At 41.9% G+C, this 15,450-nt stretch overlaps 1 protein-coding gene across 7 annotated transcripts in view; it reads right to left on the bottom strand.

Annotated features, from left to right (window-relative positions):
• ZBTB44 (zinc finger and BTB domain containing 44) overlaps window positions 1-13,903 on the bottom strand; it is a 32,943-nt gene extending 19,040 nt beyond the window's left edge. For 3 of the 7 annotated variants that reach the window (XR_013979953.1, XM_080983513.1, XM_080983517.1), the window contains exon 1: window positions 10,796-11,298. Coding sequence is in view for 1 of the 7 variants with exons in the window: in XM_080983518.1 (XP_080839644.1) it covers window positions 13,699-13,762 (64 nt within the window). In the remaining 6 variants the exon portion in view is untranslated. Of the gene's footprint in view, window positions 1-4,373; window positions 4,461-6,247; window positions 6,389-10,795; window positions 11,299-13,698 lie in introns of those variants that run through there. The other 4 variants (XM_080983518.1, XM_080983514.1, XM_080983516.1 and 1 more) reach the window with 4 other exon arrangements.
• Window positions 13,904-15,450: the final 1,547 nt, after the last annotated feature.

Genomic DNA, 15,450 nt, shown 5'->3' on the forward strand with positions numbered 1-15,450 from the left:
CTAGTGGTTTTAATATATAAATGCTGAGGTGCACAGCACTTGAACGCGCTAGTAAGCAGAGGCTTTAACCCCACTGAAGTATATTCAACCTTTGACTTTCTGCCTTAACCCCATGTCAGAAACTTGCAAATCCAACTGGAGGTCCACATCCTTGGCTCTTTAATTAGCCACAGCTTTTAGACTCTAACCTAGCAGAAAAGAATAATCCTGCCCACTCACTGCAACTTGGCAGGATGATTATGATAGTTGCATCTAAGGGCAATGACAACAAATCTTTAAACAAAAAGCACACTACTCTTCAGAAACTTTAGCACGGCAAGATGGCTATCACCCCAGTAGTATTTCTAGACCAAGTGAACAAATCACAAGAGATGAGGCTACAACCGTTTTTCAGATCTTGCTGCTTTCAATAATACTCATGGAATTCTAAATATAGCACAACAGGCTCCTTATACTGGAATGGGCATCTCAGGTCAACTTCTTAAGACAGTCTTATCTGAAAGATAACTTATAAGTAAGAACTTTCCAATGCTGTGCTATCCAAAATAAATCTCAATAGCTCCTGGTAGCTCACATGCAACCCTGCACAATGTCCTACAGAAGTTAGAAGGATTTACTTTATTTAAGGCATGTGGATTTTGCTCTTCAAATAATTATCCCAAGACAGTTTACAATGGAAACAAAACAAAACAAAACAATTAAAACCAATGTAACAAATAACACAATTAAAACAACATAGCAATAAACTTCAATATCCAGTAAAGTACAACCTTCTTTCAATACTGGTCTGTAAGGTACCTGAGTTTCATGCCATGAAGTGCTTTAAAGGATTAAAACTAGCATCCTGAATTGAACATGAGAACAAACAAGTAGCGTACATTTCTCAGAACTAGTAATATGTTCCCAATGGATCGTCTCAGCTAAATTCTGCTCCTCTATTCTGAAATAACTGTATCTTATTAAGAGTCTCAAAGGGCAGTTCTGCCTAACACATTATAGTGGCTTAAATGAGATGTCACTAGTGTGGATCAGCATCTCCCCAAAATCCCTGTCCAGGAGAGGTCACAGCTGAAGTACCAGCCTCAGCTACTAGAAAGCACTGCGCCACCACAAGGACCCTAAAGCAAACTTGAAAAGGCTTGATCAAGGAGTACTTCTAAGCTGTGATTCTGATTTTCAGAGTTCTTTCTCAAATAAGGGAGCTGCCCAGCCCCAGCGCCTTTGTCTTATTGTAATTTATTATCGTTATCATCATCACTACTACTACTACTATTATTATTATCAGTTGTCTTACATGTGGCTGATGTGAAAAAGGTGAATTTCAAAAAGGGGATCATTAAGAAAGGAATTTTAAAAATGCCTTTGCACAAATCTATGCATCCACATTTGGAATACTGTGTACACTTCTGGCCTCCACACCTAAAATTTTTTGCAGAGTTGGAAAGGTGCAGAGCATGGAAAACAAAGTAAGCTACTCTCTTATGACGAACTGTCAGAATGTCTGAGGCTTTATAGCTGGGGGTGGGAATTGAGTTGGTGGTGGTGGGGACACATGATAGCAGGGTATAAAATTATGCATGATGTAGAAAAAGTAAATAGCAAGAGTTCTCTCTCTCTCATACAGTACTAGAACCTGAGGCCATCCCATTTTCACACACTGTACAGTTTAATTTGGGAATTTGCTCCTACAAGATGTTGTGATACTCACAAACTTGGATGGCTTTAAGAGGGTTAGACAAACTCATGACTAGCCATGGCTATTATGTTCTACCTCTACCACAGAGAGGCAATATTCCTCTAAATACCAGGTGCTGGGGAACAACAGCAGGTGAAAGCTAGGGTGCTCATTCATGTCCCAATTTTGTGCTTCTCAGAGGGAGCTGATTGGCCACTGGGAAAATACTGGACAAGACGTGCCTTTGGTCTGATACAGAAAGGAATTTATTATTGTCTTTATTTGCTCTCGCCAGTTGATTACTACAACCAGATGAATCAGCTCTCTTCTACTGCCCCACATGATTTAGACCAACTTAGGAAACACAGACATCAGCATACTGAAGACACCTAACTGCAAACCCCTCTCACACTGGTTTCAAAAAGGTGTTAAATAACATGGTGGATAAGTGGCAACTTGCAAGACCTTTGGTACAAGCCATGCAGATTGGATTGGAATACTACATCACTATGCTCCTACCCTGCCTAGTCAGTTCTGGAAGATACCATGGTTGATGGTATAAAAAGCTGCTGAGACGTTGAGAAGAATCAATATGGTCACACTCCCCCTATCTTGCAGTTCAGGTCATCCATTAAGCGACAAAAGCAGTTTCCATATCAAAACCAGGCCTGAAATCATACTGAAATGGGCCTAGAACAGGGGTGTGGAACCTCAGCCCTGTCTACCCAGCGCTCAGAACTCTGCCCAAGTCACACTCTCCCACTCATTCACTGGTCTTCCTCTAGTGCTTTTGCCTGGTTAGAATATGTCCTTGATTTGTGTCAATAACTCTTGATTGTCAGATGGAGTGGTGTCTGACTGCATCCACCCTTGCTACACCTCAAAAGGTTGCATCACAAGGGGCTATGGTCATCAAGCTGAATTAGGTTCCACACTCCTGGACCAGAAGATCAGTTTCATCCAAGAGACCCTAGTTACACAGTCTTCACTCACTCAAGCACTTTACCCCAAAAGGGGATTATTTGTGATGGGCTGACAGCTGTTATACCTCTTGGGGTCCAGAGCTGTTATAATTCTTAGAGGAGCAGTTGTCCCAACTGCCTCCTTCAAAGCAGGCAGAAGCACTTCCTCTTACAACGACAACGTTTTCCTGAACCCAGGCATTCTATCCCCTATGGCTAGCTGCTATTATGCAAGAAGGGCAAGGCTCAAGCATGTAAGTCGATGGCTGTACCTCTCCAAGAATCCTGTTTACCTCTTCAGGCTGCAAATAGAACCAGTTCATTTTCAAAGACAAGTTCCAAAATAAATATCCCTAAATGTACGTAGGTTAAACAGCACCAATACATTAGGATATTCAATTAAACCTTATAAAAACACTTAACTCTTCAACAGTATCATGAGAAGCTGCAATCCTATGCTCGCTTACCTGGAAGTAAGCCCCAATTGAGCTCAATAGAATATGAGCATACTTATTCAGTAGCAAGTCTGGTAGTAATGCTAAAGCTAGTTATCCTTCATTTGCATTTATTTGATTTATCCTGTTCCATTCCAGTCCATAGTATCTTTGAAAGGAGAAAGCTTTTTTGTTGTTGTTTTTTTGCTCAAAACCTGTGACTGAAAGATCTGCACCTTTCAACTGTGAGCTTTCACTTTAAGCTTCACAGACGTTAGAAAACTGAAGGGTTGCTTCAACTGAGACAAGCTCCAACTTTTTAAAAGTATGTTCCACAACTATATTTTCAAACATTCATTTTTTACTTAATGCAGAAATTTAATGCAAGTGAGAAGAGTAAGAGGCTGTTATCAGTGTGATCTTGCTACTATATTGCAGAAACAATATGTGTGGCAGATGCCCAGATTCATTCCTGTATGAAATACATAAAGACAGTGTGCATTTTTATTTCAAGCGGATTACTTGGGTAGTAATTTTGCAGTAGCTCTGTTATCATGCAGCTATGGCTGGAACCCGAGGTCAAAGTCTAGGGTCCAACAGCTGGGGGGAAGGGGGAAGCAGGAAAATGACCAGGAATATTTTGGGGGAAGACCCCCATGTTAGCACCTGTGCCCCACCAGGACTGATGCTGGTTGTCAAACTTCCTATCATATTATTTCTGTAATATGTTTATACTCAGGAGGTAGCCAGCCAGGCATGGGAAGGTTACAGATGCTCATTTTATTCTACCAGTACTGCTGGTAGAAGACTAAGAAGTGGATCCCCAAATGCACATTTGGGTTAAAGGCGGGTCTTGAGTCTGAAAAAGTTTGCGACTATTGGTCTACTTTAGATGGTGTTATGATTTAAGCGAGTTTAAAATGAAAACTCATGCTCTATAGAATTTTCTTTTTTAAAAACACACACACCAAGATTGGCAAGTATGGGTTTTGTTTTTGATCTAACATATCAGAAATCAAGAAACAGTTGTAAAGCATGGATTTACAATAGGAGAGAATGAATATATCACTTGTCTTCTTCACAAGTGGAGCAACATACAAGGATCTCCATCTCCCCTAGTGAGACCATTAAGTCCAGCCTCTAAAATTATCTATTGACCTGTAAATTGCAGCAGTTGTTTGACTTAATTTTTCTTATGAAGCTTTTAATTTTCCCCAAAACTTTTCACTTTTTCTTATTTGTGCCTCTGAAAAGTTACCTTCCCAAAAGTGGTTTTTCTCCCCTGCGGCTTCCCACTGTTACCTGTTTTTGTGCTTCTGTGCTCAGATGTTCAAGGTGTGTATGCATTAGTTAACCCATCCATTCAACTTATGTAAGCCACTTCTGTAAAAGGAAATAACTTTCAGGAATCTTGCTCAAGTTTAAACAAGACAAGTACCTGGCATTGTCCTCACCCTTTCTAAATCAAGTCAATTTTTAGTCAATTGTCTGAACAAAACAGTATCTTTAGAGACCCCCCCCCCCAGGTTTTGTCCCCCTACTACTGCAGAACTGATGGACACAACAACATAACTAGACTGTCTTAAAAAAACTGCTGAGTTCAGATGTGTTGCTCTGCTGTGTTTGTTTTTTATGTGTGAATCAAGACCTGGCAAATTAAGATAATGACTGAGTTGGCAGATTTGGCTGCAGTTTTGGGTGTGTATTTGTCTCTGGAAGGAGCTCTTCCATCTATTTACCTTTTTCTTGCCCTTAGCCATAGGGAAAGGTGACAAGTGAGTTTTAATTAGCTATTTGCATTTGTTGCAGACGCCTTAAAAGAAATAGCCTGGAAACTGCTTTTGCATGTAACTTATCTGAGGGCTGTGCAAGACTGCTTATGGTAAAGCACAGAATGGCAGTGGGGGAAGAAGAACCATAGAAGAAAAAGTCAGTTTACTAATGCTCAGAGACATCAACGTATTACTTCAATGTACATGGGCTAAGCTCTAGCATTGCAAATCACTTCTGGTCTCAATGGTAGAAAACCCTGGTTCAAATTAAATGGAACCAGGGAAGAGAAGGTAAGATGTTCATCTGTGAAGTCATACATTTTACTGCATATAACTGCCAGTTTGCACAAAAAGAATTACTGTTTTGTTTTTTGTCAATTAGAATCTGCGGAAGGAATTCAGGCAACTGTGGCCTCCTATGCAAAGTATGTTTATTTGAAATTTATTATGGTGAAAAGGCCCCACATCCCCTCCTCCCACTATGGAACTTTTTTCTTAACTTTGCAGACCCAGAATAAACCTATGTATTATAAAGTTTAAGATTAGATTCCTTCAAAAAAAGTGGCTCATATTAAGGTACATCAATAGCGTGGCTTTTTGTAGGCTAGTAACTTTTGTGAAGTTATTTGCAAGGCTCATAATACACATGACTGAACATAAAACGTTTGTTATTTCACCCAAACAGAACGACTAAAGCAGACTAGATATTTAACTTTCAAAAAACCAGATCCAGCTTTGTCTAATGCTAACCTAGGGGTGGAGGGTGGTATGGGGAGAAGCATCTTATAAGATCCAAAATTGGGTAACTTGTTTTGAAGGACAACTTCAACAGGCTGGTAAATTTCATTTGATCATTAATATGGCAGCTACTTCATGTTACTATCTCAAACAGAAGTTTCTTGAATGTCAAATTATAAAAGCCTTCAAATGTGATATGATACTTCAAATGAGGACAATCAACTTGGCATGAGCTCCCAAATCCCTTTCACTTGCTCTTCTTCCTTCTGTATCTGCGGAGCAGTCTGAAAACCTACGGTATGCTATAACTGCTGGCTGCTAGACACTGAACTGAATTTAGTGCACTATATTGAGGTTTTGCAAAAACCAACTGGGATGCTGCTATCTAATGGGAACAACTGAATGATTAAAAGAAACACCTCTACCAACTGTAGCTTGTTGCTGAGAATAATAGCTTTCATATTCAAATTAGATTAATACCTGAAATAAGCAGATTGGGTCCACTTTAAATAGATGAGCAAGCTGCCTATTTCTGCTCAAGCAGTACTTGCTCTAATTTCATCACATGGAAACCTACTTTCAGGTAAATGCGTTTAGGAAAAGGTTATTCTTACCAAGACCAGTGGGACTCCTGGTAAACATTCTGAGGTTTGCAGTTTTACACACCTGTCTGCTTTGGGAACTGTTTGGCACAGACAACAGGCCTGCTGCACAAAACCACAGCAAGATAAGCAGAAGAGAGCTGTCCACTTCAGTTTGGTACAGGTGCCTTTCTACTTTTTGTAGTGGTACTAGATGGATGGGCTACTGTACAGAAAAGGGACAGAAACTTACTTTTATATAACCTGCACTATCTACATAAAAGCAAGCAGTAAAACCATCACATTTTATCCCAAATTTTAGAGAACTAAGTGCCTTAGAATTTCACCAGAAATAAGTTCTTAGCTGCTAATCAGTGGGTTAATTGCATTGATCACAAAGTTGATCTATGGAAATATTAATTAGATCCATTATGAACAAAGAGACTATTTATTTACTTTTCATTCAATCTAAGAACTTCTAGAATAATTTTGAATATGAATGCACAAGACTACCAACCAACAAGGCATGTATCCCAAAATACTACTACCTGAATTGTTTCTACCACGATAAGCTTCAGAGTTATACCACCAGTAGATTTGTATAGCCCTTTTAAGTGTTCAAAATGCTTCACATGCATTATCTAGTTTTTACAACAACCCTGCAAGGTAGATCAGTATATTCTCCCTCTTGATATTACAGATGGGGAGGACTGAATCTGTGCGTTTATGCCACCTAACCATTTCATGGCAGAGGGTATAAATGAACCAGGGACCTCCTGATTTGTAACTTATCTCTATAGATACTACACTATGTATACTATTTCCCTTGCTTCCATGATAATTTTAAGCCAGTGTGATGTAGTGGTTTGAGAATAAACAATGGCATCTGAGTTTCTTATCTTGAATTAAATACTTGTTAACTGTGAAACTCATTGAGCTGCCAGTATCTAATTTCCATCTCTCAGTCCAACTTACTGCACAGGTTTGTTGTGAGACCAAGAACATCACCCCTGCTTCCTTCTTGGAGAAAGAACACAAATGAACAGGCATATAGGAAGAGAAATATTTGGATTGTGAAACAAAGTCAGGTGTGGATTACGGTAACCTTTTCCCACTTTAGCGCCAACCTTGAAATTTATCCCTCAATAGGACATTTCCTGATGCAAATGTGCCCCAGAATGTTAAGCAGTCATATCAAATGCTCACAGCTGGCCCAATATGCACATAATGCTAAACCACAGTTGAGTGCTATGAGGACAAGCCTTTACAAATTTGAGCCAAGCTTGAGCTTGAGCCCTTCTCCTCACACGTGGTTGGGAGGAGGGCTTCTACCAAGTTATTTTGGCTTAGCATTGCACACAAATTGGGAATTGTGGCTTACAACAAGCAATGGTTAGTTGCTAGACAACCTGCTTCAAATCATGAATTATAAAACTGGCTTGCTTAACTAACCATAGTTTGTGGTAAACCATCCTGGGCATGTGGGAGGATGAAGAGGGTGGGTGGAGATACAAAATCAATGTTTCACTCAAGCACACAGAGGCTTATCCATACAATGGTACATGTAAACACACATGCTAAATTGAGCAAGTTGAGCATTCTATACCTTTCCCAACCTGGAGGCAAGCATAGACATAGGGAAACCCTGAGAATAAGCATGATTTGAACTTTTAACCTGCAACACTATGGTCAAAACCTTCTCCTGTTTACCAGCAGATTTCTCCAGAATGTAGGCTCCATTATCTTATTACCTGAAGTAACAAAAACCGCACATGCACATTTCTTTCCTTGTGAATTGCCAATTTGGTACTGGGCAACAAAATGTGTGCACTGGCAAAGGTGTGAACTACAGAGAAGAAAGCAACCCCCTATTTTTTATCAATTACCACAATGTGGCCAGTCGTATTTGCAATCATCTTTAGGAAGGAAAATCTATACAGTAGACCCTTGGATTACGTTATGTAAACTTTGGGTTGCGAAAGCAGCAAACCTGGAAGTATTCTTCCAGGTTTCGCCGCTTGCGCATGCACAGAAGTGCTCTACATGCCATGCACATGCGCAGAAGCAGCACCCCCGGTTGCAGAAACTTCAGGATATGGCTGGACCTCCAGAACGGATCCTGTCCGCAACTGGAAGTACCACTGTACACCATTTCTTAGTCCACCTGTGCTTTCTCCTTGGATGAAAGATCATTTAAACACAATAATGGTTCTAATGTGGGCTTGTTAGCATCTGGTGAAATAAATTCAGATTTTACTTCAATCAGCCAATGACCCTGAGGGTCATCTAGTTTAACCCCCTGAAATGCAGGAACTAAAGCACCCATGACAGATGGCCATCCCTCCTCTCCTTAAAATCTCCAATGAAGGAGTGTCCACCACCTTCCAAGGCAGTCTGTTCCACCGTCAAACAGCTCTTACTGTCAGAAAATTATTCCCGATGTTTAGTCAGGATCTCTTTTCTTGTAACTTGAATGCATTGGTTCAGGTCCTACCATCTGAAACAGGAAAAATACCAAGCTTTCTCCATCTTCCATGTGACAGCCCTTTAGATATTTGAAGGTAGCTGTCCTATATCTCCTCAGTCTTCTCTTCTCCAGGTTAAACATACTCAACTCCTTCAACTGTTCCTTTATTATGTTGGTCACCCTCCTCTGATAAATCAAGGCTAAAATCCAGCGCAGTCTGACCACCTTATACCTACTGATTTTAATAAGAATCCACATGCCTAACTTCACAAAGGATAATGCTGCATAGATTAGAATCCTTATTTTCTCACAATAATCTTGTAAAGCAGACTACAGGTGAGCAGAAACAGAATCTCATCCAAGACCATCCCCAGTCAGAGTTGGGATTTGATTCCAAGCTATCTCTACACAAGTTCAATACCGTCAGCTGGCCTATGGTAGTTTATCTAGAGGTACATGCAAAAATTAAACACCTTGCAACGAAGAGTCACTGACCAAAATAATAACAATCAACTTTCTGTAGTGAGATGTCCCAGTTTGTACGAAGAGACAAAAAAGGGAAACAAAGCTATACCTTAATAGCTTAATAGAGTAATGTTGATGAAGGAGAGAATTGAGATGGTGTTAAAAAAAGACAGGGAAAGAAGTAACTTGAAGGGAATGAGGTGGAGAGTTACATAGGAAATAATTGTACAGGAGCAACAGATTAGATACTTCCCAGAATCTTCTGGGTTTTTACTTGCTTGTTTTTAAACAAATGTCTGTACAGTCACTATTCTACTAAATAAGTAAGTGAAAATCTTCTATTAGCTTCCAGTGTTCCAGTTTTTTAAAAATCTTATGTTGCCTTTCCCTTATATTCTGTAACCTTCCATTACCCCAAAATGTCTGCCTAAAGGTCTGCTGGGCATTGTGGCATATTTAAGGAAAGTGATAGAAGTCAATATGTAAAGGAAATGGAGTTTGAAGAAATTATGTAAGAATTGCTGCACAAAGAGTGAGGTTTTAAGAACAGAAGATGTATTTTTAAAAGTCTTACATTGTCAACAGGTGACAGATGCCTATGTTGTGGATTAGCAAATGTGATCGACATCACAGTGTAAATAAAATTAGCCATTAAGAAAATATACGAGATAGAAAGAGGCATAAGATCAACTTTTAAAAACAGAAGCGTAAGTGCAATAGGGCCAAATGGGAAATCTGTTAAGGGGTGACACAAGGAAAGGATGGCTAAACTATGGACTGCTACCACTGTAAAATCTGAGAAAGGAAAGCAGGGTGGATAAATGACAGACAGCAAGGCAAACCTCAGGGAATTGACAATAATATTTAAAATAGATAAAAACCTGAAGCAATGCCAAGACAGTCTATTACAGCCTTTCCTAACCTGTTGCCCTCCAGGTGTTACTGGACTCCAGTACCCATCATCCTTGACCATTGGCGATGCTGGCCAGGGCTGACAGGATCAGAAATCCAACTACAACTGGAGAGCACCAAGTTGAGCATGGCTGGTCTATTCAACAGTTAATGGGTAAGGAACTAAGGGGGAACAAGAGAAAGAGGCAAAGCCACTATCAGGAATAAATTGAGAAGATGCCTCGTTTTAGGAAATGGTGAGTAGACTTATTGTTATTGTTGGGAATGATTGGCATGGGAGAAGCTTGTATGCATTTTTAATAATAATAATAATAATAATAACAATAATAGTAAACAAGTGAATAAATGCTGGTGAGGCAGCCATACTCTTAGGCTGTGTTTGTGTGCAACCATGCAATACATGAATGTATCCAAATTTGCTTATCCCCCTTATCCAATCCCCCCCCCCACGTGGCTCCTTTCTTTTTGTTTCCCATTACATTCTGGCGGGGTGGGGTGGGGGGCCCTTCCCCTTACCTAAAACCCAAGTAAATAAATCACAAACAGCAGAGGGAAAGCGACAGGGCGGGAAAATCTCACGCAGGAAGGAGGCGAGCGGGGACAGGGGGATGCCGAGGGGTACCAGCCAAGGAGGGTCACAGAGCGCGCGGGTGGGGGTTAGGGAAGGGGCGGGGCAAGTGCAACGAAGGGGCGGGGTTTGCTTCTGTGTTTCCCTCCACCCGCCCCTCCTCCTCCCGAATCCCAAACCCACCCACAGACCCCCGCCAACCTCTTTTAAGTCCCCGTTACCTTCAATTGGCGAGGCCCTCTCCTCCTGGCCCAGTCGATGTGTGTATATATGTAGATATATAGATATATAAATATATACGACTTTCTGTATATATAAATATATGCGTGAGAGGCCGAGCTTTTCTTTTCCGTACCCCTCCCCGGGCCCAGAGGCGGCGGCGGCGCCCCCTCCTCCGCCCCCTTATCTGGGCCCGCGTCTAGGCCCGTGCTGGGCCATGGCGGCCACCGTCGCCGCCACTAGCCCCCTCAGCCGTTGGTTCTTCTGGGCTCGCGCTGCGGGCGTCAAAATAATAAAACGGGAGGGGGAGGGGGGAGAGCAAGCGAGGCCCGCGCGCCCTTACGCAGGCGCTCTCAGACGGCCGGGGGTGAAGCGGCGGAGGGGAGGGGGGGGTTGATCTTAGAGGAGGCGGCGTCGCGGGGCCACTCACGCGCTGGCTGGGCGGCTGGCGCGCGCGCGGGGCCCAGGCGCTCGAACAGCTCTCCTCCTCCTCCCCCCGCCCTCCTGCCTCCCTCCCTCCACGCCAGCCAGCCAGTCAGCCAGCCTAGCCTAGCCGGGCACTTTGTTTGTGTCCCACAATGCAACGCGGTGGCGGCGGCTGTTGTGAAGCGGGAGGGAGGGAGGGTTGGCGGAGAGCAGTGGGCGGGGCCACGAGCGGTGGTCGGAGGGGGCGGGGCCAAAACTGGAGGTTGGGGAGGGGGGAGGCAGCGGAGGGAAAACAGTCTGGCGTCGCGTCGGCGCGCGCGGCGAGCTGGGCCGCGCGCTCCGTGTTTCGCGCGGCGGGGGCGAGCCGCGAGTACCGGGCCTCCTGAGGTGGAGTCGCTATAAAGCTTATCTTTCGGCATATCCCCTGAGGAATGTTTGCGGTGTAATTATTTTATATATTTATATTTATTTTATTTTTAAGTTTTACCACAGCGCTCCTCGGCTGTGGTAATAGGAGGCTCTTCTCCCTCCCTCTTAAAGCTTCGCCCTGAGGTGATTTCAAATCACTGCGAGCCTAAAATCATTTTTATCTCTGTGGGGAGGGGGGGTAAACTGCATTGGGAACGGCGGGGCCAACTTCAGGGTTTCACGGCGAAGCCCGGGGAGGGAAGCGAGGATGGCAGGTTGACAATCCTAATTCAAAATTTATTTAACAAGGAACTCCCAATACACGTTGGGTAACCCAGAGTAGGCAAGTCTTTAGGAGGGTTGTTGGGGTGGGGATCGTGGTTACAAACCCTCAAATGGTTTGTTTGTTTCATAAGCTTTATTATTTATTATTACTTAATAAAATTTATACACCGCTGGATTGTAGAAAACCCCAAAACTGTTTACGAAAGACAAAACAGTAAAATCAAGAAAAATTGCTACGTTGCTTTAAAGGATACAAAACAGAATAAAATTACTGTACGTACTTCGACTTCCTAAGCATCTGGGTAGGCTTGCCTAAACAGGAATATTTTTAGCAGGCCCACACACAAAAAGAGTACGGTGAAGGCGCCTGCTTAATCTCAATATGCAGGGAGTTCCAAAGTGTAGGCCCTCCCATGTTAAACAATAAACTTCTGCATTTGTAAGATGTTACAAATGTGGAACGGGTATTTATGTGGCACCTGTAGTAGCCAATTCTGCTGACTGAAATGGTCAAGTGGGCACATGTAGGGCAAAGCGATCTTCCAGGTAAACTGGTCCCACTGGTTGATTGTAAATGCCCTCAAAGTAGTTTAAAGAAAAGATATAACAATAAAATTGTCACTGAACAATTAACAAAAATAACTTGAAAGTTAAAAAGATAAAATAATAATAGAAAACAAATTAAAACTCATATCATTCTTTATTCTTTATTATTTTTTATTAACCGCCCTTCACCCTAAACATAACATATACCGGTAAATAATAAATATCTGTTTAACTGTGCAATCCTGAGCGTGTCAATTCAGGAGAGGAATTATGTTTGGAAACATGGGGGCGGGGCGAGGATTTTCTAACCACAGTACAAGAATAAATACATAAGATCAAAACCCACCACGAGGGCAACAGATGCATGTAAAACCAAAGCACAACGAAGAAATAATGCTTCATTTTGATGTTAGATTGGCTGCTAAAAATCTGAGATCAGTTGGGTAGATATGATTAACAACAGTGTGAAGAGTTGAAGAATGTAAGCAGACAGATAATGGGTTTGTTGAAACGTAACATACTTCATAATGCATTCAAGTTTTGAAAGGTTCAGGAGCTTGTCCAACCACATAATATTGGGTGCAATTTCAGGAGTTTTTGGAAATGAATTGTGATTTAAAAGAAGAAAGAATTTGTGTCAGTTTGTGATGGAGAGATGAATTATGTTCAGCTCCATTTTCTTTATGAATTCTAAAGGTTTTTATATACATTTATTTATCTCTTCACACATGTATCTGCTGACATAGCCCCTGATCCACAAATGCTTATGCCATAATAAATACATTGGTTTCCAAGATTTGGCAAGACTTTTGGCTGTTTTTGTTGTAAAGGCTAATCTGGCCAAGCCTCTGGAGAAAAAATATATAACTGGAGAAAAAATATATAACTGGAGAAAAAATATATAACGCATGCCAGTAACATAATTGTACAAGTATAACACCAGTGCAGAATAAAACCTCAAAGCAATACTACAGTATATACTTATAAAAAACTTACAATAAATCAATTAAATAGCAATTCAGTTTAGTGATAGCAATTAATTTAAATAAAGTAACAAGAGTCATTAACTCTTTAGGAAACAGAACGGCACAGCTTCTGCCCATTTCAAGATGTCCAAGTGTTTAAAGCCATCTAAACTGGTTGCCAGCACCATAATTTGGGCACCACATCTTTTAGCTGTGCATTATACAAACATTACAGGTCTGTTTTGAAGGGAGAGGAAAGTAAATTAATGACTTACCAATATTTTTTTTCTGACTTTTTCTTTGAGAGGGTTCCTGGCCTTTTAATTCTCTTGGTTTCATTACCTCTTTCTGTAAGTATTATGCCTTATAAAGTTCACTTGCCACAATTCCTAACTTGCCTGGCCAGTGTTTTCTAACATTCAAAAGAGGCAGTCACATACTTCCAGAAGTTCCTTGTCCTGCTAGTGGTCAACTGCTCTTTGTCAAATCCCATCATAAACCAGCTCCCCATTATGACCAACTGCCTCAGAACCATTGGACATGTCCATTCTGTCCACAGTTGTCAAAGCAGAACATTCCAGTTGTGAACGCACATGCTTCGCCACATTCCTTATGAACACATTTTTTTTTTATTCACAATCTGAATAAAATCTGATAATAGAACGGTCGTGCAAGTAATGTTGTTGAATGGCTCTTCTCTGAAAAATGATCTCCCTTGACCAGTCTTCCCTCTCACCACCACAACATGGTAGTCTAGACAATAAGTGATTGTGGTTAAAGTGACAGAAGCAAAGAGCAGGAGGAACTAAAATCTTCCATGACGGAGGAAGTACAAGGTGTATATAAAAGTGTACTTGTCGAACAAGGAACAGATTTAGTAATATACACGAGTGTCTGTGGCTATTAATTTACATAATGATATTTAGTTAGATTCTGGCAAGCAAAATCTATTTTTAGTTTCCCTCATAGGACATTTTTAGAGCTTCATTTGTGTAAGTCCCAATGCCTTTTCTGGTTTCCATCCCAAATGTACCAATGCACAACTTTCCTGATACATCTGCTCTTGTGTCCAATTTGTACCAGTTTCAAATGTAGTTTCCCTTGGTGTGGGAGAAGATTGTAAATCTAAAAGTGTACGTAAAGGTAAAGGGACCCCTGACCATGAGGTCCAGTCGTGACCGACTCGGGGGTTGTGGTGCTCATCTCGCTTTATTGGCCAAGGGAGCCGGCGTACAGCTTCCGGGTCATGTGGCCAGCATGACTAAACCGCTTCTGGCGAACCAGAGCAGCGCATGGAAACGCCGTTTACCTTCCCGCCAGAGCGGTACTTATTTATCTACTTGCACTTTGACGTGCTTTCGAACTGCTAGGTTGGCAGGAGCAGGGACCGAGCAATGGGAGCTCACCCCGTTGCAGGGATTCGAACCGCCAACCTTCTGATCAGCAAGTCCTAGGCTCAAAGCCCTTGATACATTTCAGTTGTTCAAAAATTATTGTAACAGACGGATAGTCCATCTGGTGAATGTAACAGGTCCATGGGAGTTATTTCTAGTGGGGGCCCTGCTCTGATGTAGGCCCTCTTGCAGATGCCACTCATGTCAACCCTTGGCACCAACCTTTAGGGAAATGGTGGGTCTGACAGCTGATCTGATGTTTAACTTGAAATATATATCTGGAATTAACAGGCTTCGGCAAGGGTCAGACCCAGGCAGCTGGGTTCCAGGACTTGGGAAGGAGAGAACTGGCTGTCAACCCAAGTGGGCCAGTAAAAGATGCATAGTCAAAAACAGGTAAGGGTTGAGTTCCGTGGCAACAACGGAGCATCACAAAGATCAGGAGTATCATCCCACTCAGACAGGAGTGGTCGAGATCCAAGGCAGCAACCAGGGAAAGAGAGCAGGAGCTTAAGCAGTGTCTTCATACCAAGAGGGCTAGGGAGCAAGCTCTAAAGCTAGAGCCACACAAAATTTGGTAGATATGGAACTCAGTCTTCCAAACCTATGGTGGAAAGAGAGCAACAGCTGTGC

The sequence above is a fragment of the Podarcis pityusensis genome, assembly GCF_964106645.2.
Source record: "Podarcis pityusensis genome assembly, chromosome: 15".
Classification (NCBI taxonomy): Eukaryota; Metazoa; Chordata; class Lepidosauria; order Squamata; family Lacertidae; genus Podarcis; species Podarcis pityusensis.